This window comes from Heptranchias perlo, chromosome 16 (assembly GCF_035084215.1).
Source record: "Heptranchias perlo isolate sHepPer1 chromosome 16, sHepPer1.hap1, whole genome shotgun sequence".
NCBI classification, from domain to species: domain Eukaryota; kingdom Metazoa; phylum Chordata; class Chondrichthyes; order Hexanchiformes; family Hexanchidae; genus Heptranchias; species Heptranchias perlo.
This window is the reverse complement of record NC_090340.1, coordinates 16,310,130-16,327,695: the sequence shown is the minus strand read 5'-3', so window position 1 is coordinate 16,327,695 and position 17,566 is coordinate 16,310,130. Positions and strand designations below refer to the sequence as shown.

The 17,566-nt window shown below is 45.6% G+C and overlaps 1 protein-coding gene across 1 annotated transcript in view; it reads right to left on the bottom strand.

Moving 5' to 3' along the window:
• Positions 1-2,151: 2,151 nt before the first annotated feature.
• Positions 2,152-17,566, bottom strand: part of LOC137333263 (uncharacterized) — a 50,891-nt gene continuing 35,476 nt past the window's right edge. Inside the window, exon 5 of the mRNA XM_067997422.1 lies at positions 2,152-2,274. Coding sequence (XP_067853523.1) covers positions 2,162-2,274 — 113 coding nt within the window. The 3' untranslated portion in view covers positions 2,152-2,161. The remainder of the gene's footprint in view (positions 2,275-17,566) is intronic.

The following is a 17,566-nucleotide window of genomic DNA, read 5'->3' as shown; positions in this document are numbered from 1 at the left end:
TTCTTGCAAACTTTCAATTACCCCTCCTAAGCACTCTCTCCTGGTTGATTGTTTCATTCTCTTACTATCACTCTGTAAAGTGGCTTGGGATGTTCTGTATGTTAAAAGTTTTTTATAAATACAATTTGTTGTTGCTGCCTTTTTCAAGATATGTTCAAAACTTTGACTCCAACAGGCCAGACATTCTTTGTATGCATTCTTATTTTGGTACCAAAATATATTCATCTTTGAATTCTACGTACTCCTTGACTAGACAATACCATTCTTAGAAGTTCATGGTCTGAGTTGTACCTTGTGCTCAGCCACCATTTTCCACTTTTGTTTGTGGATTTTTATAGATCACACTTACTAGCATAGGTCAAGAAGCTCAGTTCTGGTAATTAGAGTTGTAACTTTTGAATTAATTTCCCAGTGGAAGGATTAACTCGCTACTGACGGTAAGTTAAGAAGCAATGTGTTAGATAATTGTGCATTTGTGCTCAATGGTTACTGAATTCATTTGAACACCTAATTACTAGAAAAATTGCTTTCATGCCCACGTATTTCAAAAATAGGATCCCATATTTACTACCACAGTTCATTGAAATAAATTGAGAATACATTGAAACAAAAGTTACAAAATCCATGACTTATCTGACAGAAAAACAAACTTACCTTTTGAAAAAATCCAGACAGACACCTCGCTCACGATATTTACAGGGAGGCGGGGAGGGTGCGGGTGAGGCCGAAAACGGGGACACGAACTTAATGGCAGGACCTCGTTATCATTTTTTGGGATGTGTTTCCCGTCTGGCAGCCAGCCAAATTGACAGCCTGGCCGGCAGCCAGGAGGGATGTCCAGCGGCAGGAGGCTGCAGCCGGGGACCATTGGGGACGGTTCCTGGCAATCGGGAGGGAAGGAAGTCGGCGATTGGGCCTTGGGGATGTGAAGAGAGGACATCGCGGCAGTGGGGAGAAGAGAGGACATTGGGGCTGGAGGGGGGGAGGTCGACGATCGGGATGGCTGGGGAGAGAGAGGCCACGATCGGCAGAGGGGGGGGTCCGAAGGCTTCCCTGAGGGGCCGGAGGGAGCACTGCTGCTTCTCCTGGCCACAAGGAGTGCTGGATAAGGCACTTACATTGTAAAGCCGGCAGCTCCAGCCTCCCTTTCACTGCCGGGTTTCCTGACCCCTGGGATACATGCGCAGCAGCAGTGAACTTTAGATCAGGTTACCAATTGTACTTGTATTCGAACCCCTAGATCTCTCTGTTAATCAACACCCTTCCCCTGGAGTGTATACTCCCATTCCTTGCTTTTCCCCCCAAAATGCAATACCTCACACTTAACCAGATTAAATCTGCCACCTGTCTGCCCATTCTACTAATTGGTCTATGTCTTCCTGAGTCTTTTACAGACCTCTTTGCTGTTTGCCAAACTTCCTACATTTGTATCATCACTAAATTTTGAGATTGCGTTCCTTTAACAAAGTCCAAATCATCTATATATATTGAGAACCAAACTGGACCTAGCATTAACAGCTGGGGTTCACCACTTCCAAACCTCCACCAATCCGAGCAATACTTATTTACCCTATCACCTGTTTGTCAACCAATTTTCTATCCTTGATGCTGCATTTCCTCTTAAACTATATACCTGAATTTCTGTTTCCAATCCTGGTGTCACTCATTGCAAAGCCTCATCCAGTCAAATAGCACAGGATTGGACAGATTTCCCCCTTTTATCCACTAGATCCACATTATCGTCCTCCATTCAGGTGGGTGGGAAAGTTCAGCCTAAGGTCACCTCCATGGACACTTCTGTGCTGCTCCTTTGTCAATCTCCTCTGTCAGGGTGCACATGGTAAAGAAATGTAGGGAGTACTGGCATGGTGGGTCAATGCCGTCTCCCCTCCCACTGGCCCAGACAAAGCAGTGTTGGACTCTTGGTTGAGAGTCTAACACACTAATGCAGCCATCAGCCATCTTCAGATTGGAATTCACAATGAAGGATCAAAGGCAGGGGGACAAAGCACTAGTGCTGCGGCTACCAGATCACAGTGTGAGATGCCAGTTTAAATATTGAATTAGTGGTCACTAAAGGAAAAGCACAACCAGAGATAATTTCCATTACAATCTTTATTTGGCGATAAGTTACGCACTTTTAATACTGAATTGGAATTATTCACTCATACAAAATAGTCGTTTTCGTCTGGGTCCTGCAGCACATCTGGTCACAGAGATAATGAAAACAGCTCCAAGGTCCACGATACACTCTAACGTCTTCCAGCGAAGTATCTGCATTTGTAAGAGAGAGTTCTATTGTTAACCAGCAATTCTGAGACATCTGAGAATCAGTGTAAAAACACATGAACCATAGAATGAGCTATACTGATTGACTGACTGGCTGAAAGGCATCGAGAGTAATAAGGGCCATAGATTTAGAACATTCAGGATCCATATTCCTCACAAATCAAATTATTTTCATTAAAATGTGCAAAAATATACAATCCATTCCGTTGGAAATTTATAAAAGCAGTTGATGCATTGGGTCATTTACTAATGAAATGTACACTTGCACAATAGGTGTGCGTGCATACACATGCATTCACAGTGCATGCACACAAATATGCAAACATACATATACATGTGTTCACAAAACGTGCACACAACCACCAACCACAGCAGGGGCACAAACATACACATAAAGAGAAATCTGCATATACACATGCATACATAATCCTGCATCCATAGCATGTGCACACATACACGTACACAAAACTGCACACATAGCATTTGCACATGCATCTACGTACATGCACACCTCTACACACAGTGGGGTAGATTTTCAACTTGACGTGTTGTGGATTAGCTGCCTGAATTCTGGCCTCTTGTGCTCCCCAACTTCCTTCGTTCCACCTTTGGCGAGCACACCTACAGCTGTCTAGGCCCAAGGTCTGGAATTCCCTCCCTAAACCTCTCCGCCTCTCCATCTCTCTCTCTTCCTTTAAGACACTCCTTAAGACCTACCTCTTTGATCAAGCTTCTGGTCATCTGTGCTAATGTCTCTTTGGCTCGGTCTCAATTTATTTGTCTGATAACGCTCCTGTGAAGCATCTTGGGACATTTTACTATGTTAAAGATGCTGTATAAATGCAAGTTGTTGTGGAAACCGTCCGATTTTCGTTTCAGTTGAAATCAGTGGAAATGAAAATGAGGCGGTTTCTATATCTACAAAGCCAGTTTTACTTCCGAGCGGCAAGTTGAAAATCTGCTCCAGCTTGTCCAGAAACTGACACATATGTACACACATAGGCACCAAATAGGTAGCGTAAACACACTAAACTTACCTTACAACATGAAAGAGCTGAAATAACACTGATAGAAATATAATCATCCACACAAGTGCCTCAGTTTCAACTGTATGTTATCAACGCAACTTTATCACACTGTGGGATTCAGCAACTTCTCCAATCTACTATCCCCGATGATGTAATTATTTAAACAAATACATATAAAATATATATTTTTCTCTCCTTTACATCGCTTCTCTTACCTCTGCTCTCCTAAAGGTGATACGGTTCTGCAGGCCTCCAATGCCTTGCCCAAGGAGGTACTGTTCATATAGGAGCCCGTGAGCTGTGAGTGTCATAGGACTATTTGACAACGAGGCATTCACAGCTGACCCAGACCCTGTCCTCACCTGGCATTCACACATGTAGTCCCAGCAAAAGGGACCAGATACCAATTAGGAAGAGGAACTCTGGCTGATGTATTTTCCTGCCAAATCCAGGCATGCTAAGGCTAACTGTAGTGCTTCCCGCTGTGGCCCTCACATACTTTTTAAACAGAAAGTCAGATATAAACAAAAAACGTTAATGTTCCATTAAAATTCAGGAGATTAGGAGTAAATATGGAATTCGGTCAGAACTACTTCACAGAAAAGGTAATAGACATTTGCAATAAATTGCCAGGGAATGGCATTGTAACAAACAGTACAAATGAGTTGAAGACAACTAGATGTATCTGGAGTTAGAAGGGATTGAGGGACATGGCGAGAAGGACGAAAGTAGAGAACAAGATTGACCCTAAATGGGAGTGGGGGAGGTGGGGGGACTGCTGGGCCAAATGGTCTTGCTGTTCCTAACACTTGCTAATTCTTTGTAATAGGCTGCTTTTTATAAACTATGGGCTGTTCCTTGTGCACCCACCTTGTTTCCCAACTACAAAGAAAAAAAATAGGGTTGAGAGCCTGTAATGCTCCATGCTTTTTCTGGGCGTGAGGCACTTCAGGAGTTAGAGACTTGATTCTTGCTCCTGTTTCTGTAAACTGCATCCTGCATACTAGCAGCATAGGTCAGAGACATAAGATGGTAGACAGGTACCAGGTGTCGTTACAATCAGTAACTTGGACACACATCATACAAAATCTTTGAGTGTGTTATATTGGTCCATGCTGCATGATTGTTTCCAGTGTGAAAGCACTAATAAATGTGACCATGATCATTGTTTTACCATTGTTTTCTTTTGACTTTACACAGCCCGACCATGTGATCTGATTCGCATTATCGCTCCTTCCTGCGGAGGCTGAATGGTATCTGGCAGCCAGTTGGTACAGTTTGATGCTGCCCCTATGCTCTACTCACTGCCAAAGAGGAAGAGCAGTAATTTGATAGCCCTGTGTTGTAGCTTGATGAGCACAATTGCCATATCACATCTGTGGTCTCAGGAGTTCACTCCCCCCACTTTTAATTGAGATATGTATATAATATATATATATAGGCGAAGGGCCAAGGCCCATAGTGCAGGACACCACCAAGGCTGAAAAGAGTACGACAGAAGACAAAGTAGATCAAGAAGATAACACCAAGCTTGTGTTTTAAAAGTGTAGATTGTAAGTGGAAGAGAAGACTGAGGAGCTCCACAGTTTTGAGATCCTAGTAAAGAATGAGTTGGGCAGGAGACAGTGCCTTGAGTCTTGATTTGAACACAGCAGGGAGGGGAAATGGGACATGTAGCACAGCATATGTGGAGGAACAGGAGAGGAAAGTTCAGAGGAGCACTCACCGTAGAGTACTATAAAATGGACAGAAATGAGAAAGTCTAATGGAGAGAGAAGTTGGGGGTTAGTAGTGAGAGAAGGATCATCTATCAGCTTTTCCTTTCAGGAACGTTAGTGCTAGAAAAGCATCCTCAGATACAGGAGCAACGTTCAAATCTTCAACTGGCTTAAAAGTTAATAGATGTTGATAAGAAAAGAATTGTTTGTAACAAAAAAGGGAACTGAGTTTCTTGGAGGCAGCCTTGGCAATGGAAGAGATATGGGAATTCTATTTGATATTCGAGGAGGAGATAGCAAGGGCAAGATTGTGAAAGAAGTACTAAAGGTGGAGACATCAAAGGTAAGAGCTGGTAGCTATTGGTTGGATTTTCAAGAGACATGAAGAAATTGTATCCTTGAAGGTTGAATAAAACTATTTTAATTGGCCCATTGAAGTGCATGGAGAATATCAAGATTTAGTGATTCAACCATTGTTGTGTGCACTGATGTCAGGCAATCTGAAGGAAAATTATGAAAGTATTATGGAATCATCAACAAAATAGTAGGTAAGATTGGATGAGTTCATGAGGTTTTTGATGTGCAAAAGGAACAGAGTAGGAAAGAATGGAACCTTGGGGAATCCCTACATTCATGCAGAAAGTGTCAAAGGATCAGCCATCAACTACAATACAGTGTGATTTAAGAGGAAACTAGATAGCCATGAATATAACTTTACTGGAAGACCATTTATTGGTAATCATTTAGAAGGGTATAATGCCAGCCCCTGTCAAAGACTTTATCGAAGGCGATGACACAAACTTTGACAGGGGCTGGACCATGGTGCATCATCAAAGTGTTGAAGAGCAGAGTTGCAGAGATGTGTAAGATTACTAGCAGGACAGTCATGCTGAAAATCACATTGGTGATCATGAATGGGGTCAGAATTTTCAAGGTGATGGATAATTTGAGAATTAACAGCAGCTCCCATAAACTTAGAAAGTACAGATGTAAGGGCAACAAGAGGGTCGTTGAGGGCATGAGGTTTTGCTAGAAATATGGAGAATTTCATCAACATTGTATAAAGCATGGGCTCCTCAATTTTATCATTTATATTTATTGTATTTTTGATTGCAGAACAGGACAAACAACCTCAAAAGAAATGAAAGTGAGAATAAGGCACCCAAATTGCCCCGACTTACTACCGCAGTAAGGAAAAAAGGAGAGAGTAAGGAGAAAGAGAGCACAGGGTAGGAGAGAGTAAGAGGAGAAAGGCAACTGAGGAAAGAGGGTGAGGGCATGAAGGGGACAAAGAGGTGGAAGAGAACGGAATGGTGAGAGACAGGGTAGGGAAAATGAGGAGAGAGACAGAGAAGGCAAATAGAAAGTTGAGAGAAAGGATGGAGCGAGAGGTTCTTCTATATGCAGAGATGTAATATATGGCTGCAGTTCCTTTATTTGTCTCCTTGCTGACACCAAATAAAATTTTTCCCCGCCAAATAAAATACAGCTCTCTATCTGAACTGTTCAAAATTTTCACATCCATTTACCACCCATTGAACACAGCACAGTTGGCAGTAAGGATACTTTAGTATTATTTCTGCTACTTTTCATTATTCTGTACACATACTATAAATTATTATGATTCTATGATTATCACTAGTGGACTATAAACACCAATTGAGCCACATCGTGGTAGATTGCATTCACTTAGCCTGCCATTTTCCAGTATATTTAACCCATTATGACACCAATGCCGTAAGTCACAATCCAACAGATTTTCTGTTAACACTTAATTTATTTGTTAAATTTGTGGTAGAATTTGCATGGAATATGTGGTTGAAATGTAACAAGACATGCTAACCTGATGTTAATAAAAATAGGGAGAAACCTTGCAGAAATAACTTGCATGAATTGATTGGTGTTTGGCCACAGGATCCTCAACATTGATTACAAGGCTCCAGTCGGTTTTGCCTTCATGGATCAAAGGACAGGTATCCAGAATCTATACATAGACAACTTCTCTTCAACCAAATTCAGAGACATCAATGGGATCATTATCTTCAACTCATCAAGTGGATTCGTCATTCTGCACTGAGTCTTCCCGAGTCTGTAGAAGAACTCCATATATCGTTCAATGAGTTGCTTTATTCATGAATCAATCCACATCTGATGTTGCTATGTGAGCTATTAATGCTCTCAGGATAACTAGGAATGGACAATTAATGCTGTCTCACCAGTGTTGCCCACATTCCAAGAATAGATTTTTAAAAAATTCACTCTATTGCAAATTCTAGTTTTTGGGCTCATTGTGATCATGTCTTCTGGTCTGGACTACAGTTCACATAAGAAGCATAAGCAGTATCTTCCATAACCCACATGGTTTGTCTTCCAACTCGCTTTTGAAGCTACTATCCTCACCCCTTTCAAATCCGCCATCATCGCCTCTTGCTCAAAAGACCCATCCTTGATCCCTCTGTCCTTTCAAACTTCAGTCCCATCTCCTATCTCCCTTTCCTCTCCAAAATCCTTGAACATGTCGCCTACCAAATTGGTGCCCATCTCTCCTGCAACTCCATGTTTAAACCTTTCCAATCAGGTATCCACCCCTGCCACAGCACTGAAGCGGCCCTTATCAAAGTCACAAATTATATCCTATGTGACTGTGACCGTGGTGCACTTATCCTCCTCATCCTTCTCGACCTGTCTGAAGCCTTTGACATGGTTGACCACGTCATCCTCCTCGAGAGCCTCTCGTCCGTTGCCGAGCTGAGTGAGACTGCCCTCGCCTGGTTCCATTCTTATCTATCCAGTCATAGCCAGAGAATCTCCTGCAATAGCGTCTCTTCCTGTTCCTGCATCGTTACCTCTGGAGTCCCTCAGTAATCTATCCTTTGCCTTCTCCTATTTCTCATCTACATGCTGCCCCTCAGTGACATCATCCGAAAACACGTCAGATTCCACACTGACGACACCCAGCTCTACCTCACCACCACCTCTCTCTATCCCTCCACTGCCTCTGATTTGTCACGCTGCTTGTCTGATGAGCAGAAATTTCCTCCAATTAAATATTGGGAAGACCGAAGCCATTATCTTCAGCCCCCGCCACAAACTCCGTTGCCTAGCCACTGATTCCATCCCTCTCCCTAGCCACTGATTCCATCCCTCTCCCTAGCCACTGATTCCATCCCTCTCCCTAGCCACTGATTCCATCCCACTCCCTAGCCACTGATTCCATCCCTCTCCCTAGCCACTGATTCCATCCCTCTCCCTAGCCACTGATTCCATCCCTCTCCCTGGCCACTGTCTGAGGCTGATCCAGACCATTCACAAAAGCAAAATACTGCGGATGCTGGAAATCTGAAATAAAAACAGAAAACGCTGGAGAAGCTCAGCAAGTCAGGCAGCATCTGTGGAGAAAGAAACAGAGTTAACGTTTCAGGTCGAAGACTCTTCATCAGAACTTTCTTCCAGTTCTGACGAGAGGTCTTCGACTGACACGTTAACTCTGTATCTTTCTCCACAGATACTGTCTGACTTGCTGAGCTTTTCCAGCGTTTTCTGTTTTTATTTCATACAATTCGCAACCTCGGTATCCTATTTGACCATGAGCTGAGCTTCCGACCCCATATCCTCTCCATCACCAACACCACCAACTTCCACCTTCATAATATCACTTGTCTCCACCCCCGCCTCAGCCCATCTGTTGTTGAAACCCTCATCCATGCTTTTGCTATCTCCAGACTTGACTATTCCGATGCTCTCCTGGCTGGCCTCCTATCTTCCACCTCTAGTAAACTTTAGCTCATCCAAAACTCTGCTGCCTGTATTCTGACTCGCACCAAGTCCTGTTCACCCATCACCCTTGTGCTCACTGACCTACATTGGCTCCTGGTCCAGAAACGCCTCAATTCCACCTCTCTCTTCTCCTTTAAGATGCTTCTTAAAACCTACCTCTTTAATAAAGCTTTTGGTCACCTATCCTAATATCTCCTTTTGTGGCTCGGTGTCCAATTTTATCGATAATGCTCCTGTGAAGCACCTTGGGACTTTTTACTATATTAAAGGCACTATATAAATGCAAGTTGTTGTTAACACAATCTTCCTCACCATACAGACCATTGGGGTTGAAATTCCTCTTTTAACAAAAAACAGAATAATGCTCGTTTTTCTCTGCAAGTAATGATTAGGAGGAAAGCAGGGCTTTAAAATGTTCAATTTCTCAGATTTTCTTTGTGAGTCATTAATTTGGAGAAAAACAGGTTTTTTTTCGTTAGAAGAGGAATTTCAATCTTTTGCTTTCAACAGTTGGGACGACAAGGGGCTGAGATTTGGGAGAGCATGCTGTCAACTCATTTGATGTTTTGTGGACTCAGTATAGTCTGAACATGTAGACTTTTATCCTAGGTGTAAACACATAACTTTCTTTCCAATAGGATGGTGATGGCCAAAGCCAGATGTTGACGGTAGAACTACATTAAAGAGGCTTGGGGAAATGACCTTGGATTAATCATTTTGAATGGGCCATGAGAGGCTATTTGTGGACAAATAGGGTCCTTAGTGTTCTAAAGTCAGCAGGGTTACTAGTTGAGAAGCCTGAATTAAAATGTAGTATATTATGGTATGGCTTCAATGGTGGAATCCTGCTGTTACAGGTATATGCTAGAGGGGTCATGCAGAGTTGATAACTTTCTTCATATTTCCTATTCAGATATATTGGGCATCTATCATGCAGTGAGTCTGACATATTGCTGGGATCATTCTTTGACCTATAACAATGCATTCTGAGTCTTACAGAGGAGATCCCACTGGATCCCAACAGGGGCATATTAATTGATCTACTACTTTCCACCTATTGACAGTATATCTAGTAAGAGGTAAAATGACCTTTTAGGTCTGCCTGGATTTCGATGTTCTGCAGTATAGCGCAGCCTGTATGTATCACGTATTCATAGAATTACATGGAATTTACAGCACAGAAACGGGCCTTCCAGTCCAAATGGTGTTTATGCTCCACACGAGCCTCCTCCCACCTTACTTCATCTCACCCTATCAACAGATCCTTCTATTCCTTTCTCCCTCATGTACTTATCTAGCTTCCCCTTAAATGCATCTACCTCAACCACTCCATGTGGTAGCGAGTTCTACATTGTCACCACTCTGAGTAAAGAAGTATCTCCTGAATTTCTTATTGGATTTATTAGTAACTATCTTATATTTATGGTCCCTAATTTTGGACTCCCCCACAAGTGGAAACATCTTCTCTACATCTACCCTATCAAATCCCTTCATATTTTTAAAGACCTCCATCAGGTCAACCCCCAGCCTTCTCTTTTCTAGAGAAAAGAGCCCGAGCCTATTCAGTCTTTCCTGATTGTTGTGGTATCATTCTTGCAAATCATTTTTGCACTTGTTCCATTGCTTCTATACGAGAAAAGTGCACAGTATTCTCGGTGTGTTCCAACCAAGGTTCTCTATAAGTTTAACATGACTTCTCTGCTTTTGAATTTTATTCCCCATGTCTAAAGCAAGAAATGCTCGTTCATGCTTGGTCCCTTCATTGGAATTTAGCTAGTGCCAGTTGGACTCCATTATTTTGTGCCTTCTGGGAAGTTGAGGTTGGAAAAATGTCCATTTGATGCAGAGGTACAAAAATGTTGTTGGGGCTTACCCTCAATGTTATGAGCAAGGATTGCATAGAAACTTGACTGCATATTTGTGGAATTGGGATTTTGTTCCTGGATATTAGAACCTGGTTCCCTGTGGCTCAGGATGGGGGAGGGTTGACTGATTTCTAATTTTCATAAGGAAGGAAAGGATGTACTTCTAAATTAGAGAGATTGGAGTCAAGATCTTGGATGATGATTTTCAGTTTTTGGGGTTACTTGTGTGGCCTTTGGGGACCAGCATTCACATGTGATGTGAAGTAGGATGTTCTGTCATTTCTTTGGCTTCTTTCTGTGTGGTTAGTTCCATATTACACTATTCTGATGTTGTATGGGAGGTATTGTCCTTCTGTTTTAGACCATTGTTGTTGATAAGTGCTCAGGTTTTTTATGAACTGTAAAGAGTGTATTCACATAACTGTAAACATACAGAAGCTATAAAGAAGTCTCCATTTAGATTTGAGAGGACCATCACTTGCAGGTATGTCCAAAGGTTTCTGCTCTGGAAGGCACATCAGCCACAGTGCAACTAGATGCTGTGCTAACACTCCATACACTGGACTTCAGCCCACTTGATGGAACCCTGAATGGCAACTTCCTGGCACTGTGAGAAGGAGACTTGGTTTCCAATAAAAGTGGTGAGCAGATTAACTAGAGGACCAACTTGCTCGCTAACTGCACTCAGCCAATTGGCATCAAGTGATTCAATATTGTACTGTCAGTTTTCATCAGTGTGAAACCTGACTGCACAGTATCATGGAAATATTGTATGGCCTGAGGTACGGGAATATTGCTTTCTTCTTGTGGTCTCTGGGTTTGTGTGGTAATGAAGGGTCAGCAATTGTCTGCTGTGACCGATGTGTCCTGTATCAACTTTAGCAGCGTCTGGCTGGAATGTCAAATTCCAGAAAGGGCACTGTGCAGGAACCTGCCAAAATATATGGAGCCTTTCAGCATCTCAACAGCACACCCTTGTTTTGGGGCCTGAGATATGATCTCTTTTGGTAGACTGTCTTGGTCATCATAGCCTCCCTAAATGATAAGGAGGGATAAATGAATCATGAGAATGTGCCACTAGCGAAAAACAGGCTCGTGGCGAATCGGCAGGCCGTTTTACACCCTGCCTGATTTTCGTCTTGTGTTGGCCCTCTGGTTAATCTGCTCACCAAGTCGCCTTCTCACAGTGCCAGGATGTGGCCATCAAGTTGGCTGAAGTCCAGTGTATGGGGTATCATCACAGCCTCCAGTTGCACTGTGGCTAATGTGCCTTCCAGTGCAGAAGCACTACTGGCACTGTCCAATTTCCCTCCCAAGATCTCTTGTAATGAAGACTGTAAAGATGTAGATGTGAAAGAACCTTCTGTGGAGATATGAAATTATATGAGATATGAGATTTTTATTAATTAATTTTGAACGGTCCATGAACTGAAGATGGTTTTATAATGAGACTTTTCTGAAAGAAAAGAACTGGTAATTAATATGCATGTTTCATTAATGAAAAATAATTATGATAACGACTATCGTACATCTTAGACTTTACTAATTATTATTATTGACAAGTGCATTATGGAACAATTATGAAAATTCCCATCACTATTATTTACTTTATTGGTATATTTTAAAGAACAACGGACATCATTGATCAGAATCTAAAAGTCAGAGGAGATGTTGACATCATTTTCCAGACATTGTACAGATTTAAATTGACTCTTCTGTCAGCTTTTTTCTTTTTGGTGCGAGAGACGGAAACATATCACAATCTGTAGCCATTGTTCTTAGGTCGTGCGCTATTTTGATTCCAGCAACACATTTTACATTATTTGTTCTTTTCTGACTCTGGACTCCAGTGCATTCCTCCCTCACTCCAGCCCACAATTGTTGGCAGAGGTTTCAGCCACCTAGGCCCTATTCTCCACAACTCCCTCCATAATCTCTCTCTCTCCTCCTTCTTTACCTAGGGAATAGTTAGAATGTGGAACTCACTACCACAAGGCGTAGCTGAGACAAATTGATGCATTTAAGGGGAAGCTAGATAAACACTTGAGGGAAAAGGAATAAAAGGCTATGCGATAGAGTTAGATGAAGAGGGTGGGAGGAGGCTCGTGGAGCATAAACCAGTTGGGCCGAATGGCCTGTTTCTGTGCTGTAAAATCTATGTAATTCTATGTAATAATAGCACGTTCGACAAACCTTTCCTCATTTGCTCATCAACCCATAATGCAACGATTAAAAAATCATATAAAAATACATCATTACATCGCTTGTGCACGATGTCTGATAAGTCTGACAGTCAATGAGACTGCCTCATGGAGCTGGAGCAAGCTTATAGCCTCTAAATTCTGAAGTATAGTCAGCACAATGTACAGAGAATCAATAGATTGACATCAGGGTCATTGGGGGGAGTTTTATCCTGACACCAACCCACCTCGAGGTTTAACCGGGGCGGGTTGGGGGGCAGGCGACTAACTCGCTCTCGAGGGGCAGGTCAGTTATTTAAATACATAAGGCTGCATGTTTCAGATTTTAGCATCCATTTGGATTGTCAGCCGGATTTCCCAAGGCTCGGGGCCAGGAGCAGAAAGAGTGATTCCCCCCCGGCCCCCAACTAACTTGCCACGTTTGGATTGCCCCCTTCTGTGTTCATCCTCTCTCCCCACAATCCGAAACCCCCCCCGACCCACGATCCGAAGCCCCCCCGACCCACGATCTGAAGCCCCCCCGACCCACGATCCGAAAACCCAACCGACCCACGATCCGAAGCCCCCCCGACCCGCGATCCGAAACACCCTCGACCCACGATTCGAAAACCCAACCGACCCACAATCCGAAGCCCCCCCGACCCACGATCCGAAGCCCCCCCGACCCGCGATCCGAAACACCCTCGACCCACGATTCGAAAACCCAACCGACCCATGATCCGAAGCCCCCCCGACCCACGATCCGAAGCCCCCCCGACCCGCGATCCGAAACACCCTCGACCCACGATTCGAAAACCCAACCGACCCACGATCCGAAAACCCAACCGACCCACGATCCGAAGCCCCCCCGACCCGCGATCCGAAACACCCTCGATCCACAATCCGAAACCCCCCCCGACCCACGATCCGAAGCCCCCCCGACCCGCGATCCGAAACACCCTCGACCCACAATCTGAAACCCCCCGACCCACGATCCGAAGCCCCCCCGACCCACGATCCGAAGCCCCCCCGACCCATGATCCGAAAACCCCACCGACCCACGATCCGAAGCCCCCCGACCCACGATCCGAAGCCCCCCCGACCCACGATCCGAAGCCCCCCCGACCCACGATCCGAAGCCCCCCCGACCCACAATCCGAAACCCCCACCGACCCACGATCCGAAGCCCCCCCGACCCATGATCCGAAAACCCCACCGACCCACGATCCGAAGCCCCCGACCCACGATCCGAAGCCCCCCCGACCCACGATCCGAAGCCCCCCCGACCCACGATCCGAAGCCCCCCCGACCCACGATCCGAAACACCCCGACCCGCAATCCAAAACCCCCACCAACCCACGATCCGAACCCCCCCCGACCCGCAATCCGAAACCCCCACCAACCCACGATCCGAACCCCCCCGACCCACGATCCGAAGCCCCCCCGACCCATGATCCGAAACACCCCGACCCGCAATCCGAAACCCCCACCGACCCACGATCCGAAGCCCCCCCGACCCACGATCCGAAGCCCCCCCGACCCACGATCCGAAGCCCCCCCGACCCATGATCCGAAACCCCCACCGACCCACGATCCAAACCCCCCCCGACCCACGATCCAAAACCTCCCCGACCCACGATCCAAAACCCCCCCCGACCCTCGATCTGAAACCCCCCCCGACCCTCGATCCGAAACCCCCACCGACCCACGATCCGAAACCCCCCGACCCACGATCCGAAACCCCCCGACCCACGATCCAAAACCCCCACCAACCCACGATCCGAAGCCCCCCCAACCCACGATCCGAAACCCCCCCGACCCACAATCTGAAACCCCCCCCGACCCACGATCCGAAACCCCCCCAACCCTCTATCCAAACCCCCCCGACCCACGATCCAAAACCCCCCCGACCCACGATCCAAAACCCCCCCGACCCACGATCCAAAACCTCCCCGACCCACGATCCAAAACCCCCCCCGACCCTCGATCCGAAACCCCCACCAACCCACGATCCGAAACCCCCTGACCCACGATCCGAAACCCCCCGACCCACGATCCAAAACCCCCCGACCCACGATCCAAAACCCCCCGACCCACGATCCGAAACCCCTCCGACCCACGATCCAAAACCTCCCCCGACCCACGATCCAAAACCCACCCGACCCACGATCCAAAACCCCCCCGACCCACGATCCGAAACCTCCCCCGACCCACGATCCAAAACCCCCCCGACCCACGATCCAAACCCCCCCCCGACCCACGATCCAAAACCCCCCCCGACCCACGATCCAAAACCCCCCGACCCACGATCCGAAACCCACCCGACCCACGATCCAAAACCCACCCAACCCACGATCCGAAACCCCCCCGACCCACGATCCGAAACCCACCCGACCCACGATCCGAAACCCACCCGACCCACGATCCAAAACCCACCCGACCCACGATCCGAAACCCACCCGACCCACGATCCAAAACCCACCCGACCCACGATCCGAAACCCCCCCGACCCACGATCCGAAACCCCCCGACCCACGATCCAAAACCCACCCGACCCACGATCCGAAACCCCCCCGACCCACGATCCTAAACCCACCCGACCCACGATCCAAAACCCACCCGACCCACGATCCAAAACCCACCCGACCCACGATCCAAAACCCACCCGACCCACGATCTGAAACCCCCCCGACCTGAGATCCAAACCCCCCCCGACCCTGATCCAAAGCCTCCCCATCCCGCGATCTCTTCAAACCACCCCCCCCCCGCCGTCTTAATCTGGCTGGCTGCCGGGCAAGGAACGGAGAAAAAAATTCAAATGAGGCCCTGCCGTTATATTCGTCAGGACCCCCGCATTAGCCGCATTTCCGAGTTTCCCTGCCGCTACTGCTCCCTAACTGCCTCCACATAAATATCGGGCCCAATGTAAGTTGAAAATGGTACCTCATATAACCCAAAGTTAATTTACCTTTCACAAAGCCTACATGACCTTCTTGAACTACTTTTGATAGTCCTGTCTTCAGTCTTACTGCTTTGATCTTATACTCTCAGTAGCAACATAAGAACCATGGAAATTTACAGCACAGAAGGAGACCGTTTGGCCCATCTTGTCTGCGCTGGCTATTTGCTAGAGCAATTCTGGACTATTCCCACTAGCCCAGTCTTCATCCTTGGCTCTCTAGCTTCCTCTATTTCAAATAATTATGCAATTTTCCCTAAAAAAATGCAATGGTCTCTGTCTGTGGAAAGCATTCCATGCTCCAACAACTCACTGTGTAAAGACATTTTTCCTAACCCCTCTCCTCACTCTTAGTCATAATTTTAAAGTGATAACCTCTTATAGCTGAGTCCTCAGAGGAACCAGTCTTTCCCTATTCACTATTAAAACTATTCATAATTTTAAAAAACACTACTAAATCTCCTCTTAGCATTCTCTTCTCCAATAGAAATAATCCCAGTATCTCAAGTCTCTCCTCATAACCATAGATTCCCATCCCTGGCATCAACCTGGTGAGTGTACACCCTCCATGGCTTTAATACTTTTTCTGTAATTGGGTGGGCAAAACTACACACATAGCTCTAACTGTGGTCTAACCAATGTTTTCCATTAATTCATAATTAAATCTCTACTCTTATACATTACGTCCTTATTTATAAAATACAATATTTTTTTTATTACTTCATGGGATGTGGGCGTCACTGGCAAGGCTGGCATTTATCGCCCATCCCTAATTGCCCTTGAGAAGGTGGTGGTGAGCCGCCTTCTTGAACCGCTGCAGTCCGTGTGGTGACGGTTCTCCCACAGTGCTGTTAGGAAGGGAGTTCCAGGATTAGCCTTTCTTTTGGCTTTATCTATCTGCAGTTGCACTTTCAAGGAATTATGGATTTGAACCACTCGATCTCTCTGTTCATCCACATCCTTTCCTTTGAGTGTACACTCCCATTCCTTGTGTTCCCCCCAAAATGCAATACCTCACACTTAACCAAATTAAATGTCGCCTGTCTGCCCATTCTACTAATCGGTCTATGTCTTCCTCTTTGCTGCACAAGCTTCCTACATTTATGTCATCAGTAAATTTTGAGATTGCGTTCCTCTAACAAAGTCCAAATCATCTAAATATACTGAGAACCAAACTGGACCGAGCATTAACCACTGGGGTTCACCACTTCCAAACCTCCACCAATCCGAGCAATACTTATTTACCCTATCACCTGTTTCTCAACCAATTTTCTATCCTTGATGCTGCATTTCCTCTTAAACTATATACCTGAATTTCTGTGTTTCCAATCCTGGTGTTACTCATTGCAAAGCCTCATCCAGTCAAATAGCACAGGATTGGTCGGATTTCCCTCTTTATACCACTAGATCCGCATTATTCTCCTCCACTCAGTAGGATGGGAAAGTTCAGCCTATGGACACTTCTGTGCTGCTCCTTTGTCAATCTCCTCTGTCAGGGTGCACATGGTAAAGAAATGTATGCAGCACTGGCATGGTGGGTCAATGCCGACTCCCCTCCCACTGGCCCAGACAAAGCAGTGTTGGACTCTTCGTTGAGAATCTAACACACTAATGCAGCCATCAGCCATCTTCAGATTGGAATTCACAATGAAGGATCGAAGGCAGGGGGCCAAAGCACTAGTGCTGCGGCTACCAGATCACAGTGTGAGATGCCAGTTTAAATATTGAATTAGTGGTCACTAAAGGAAAA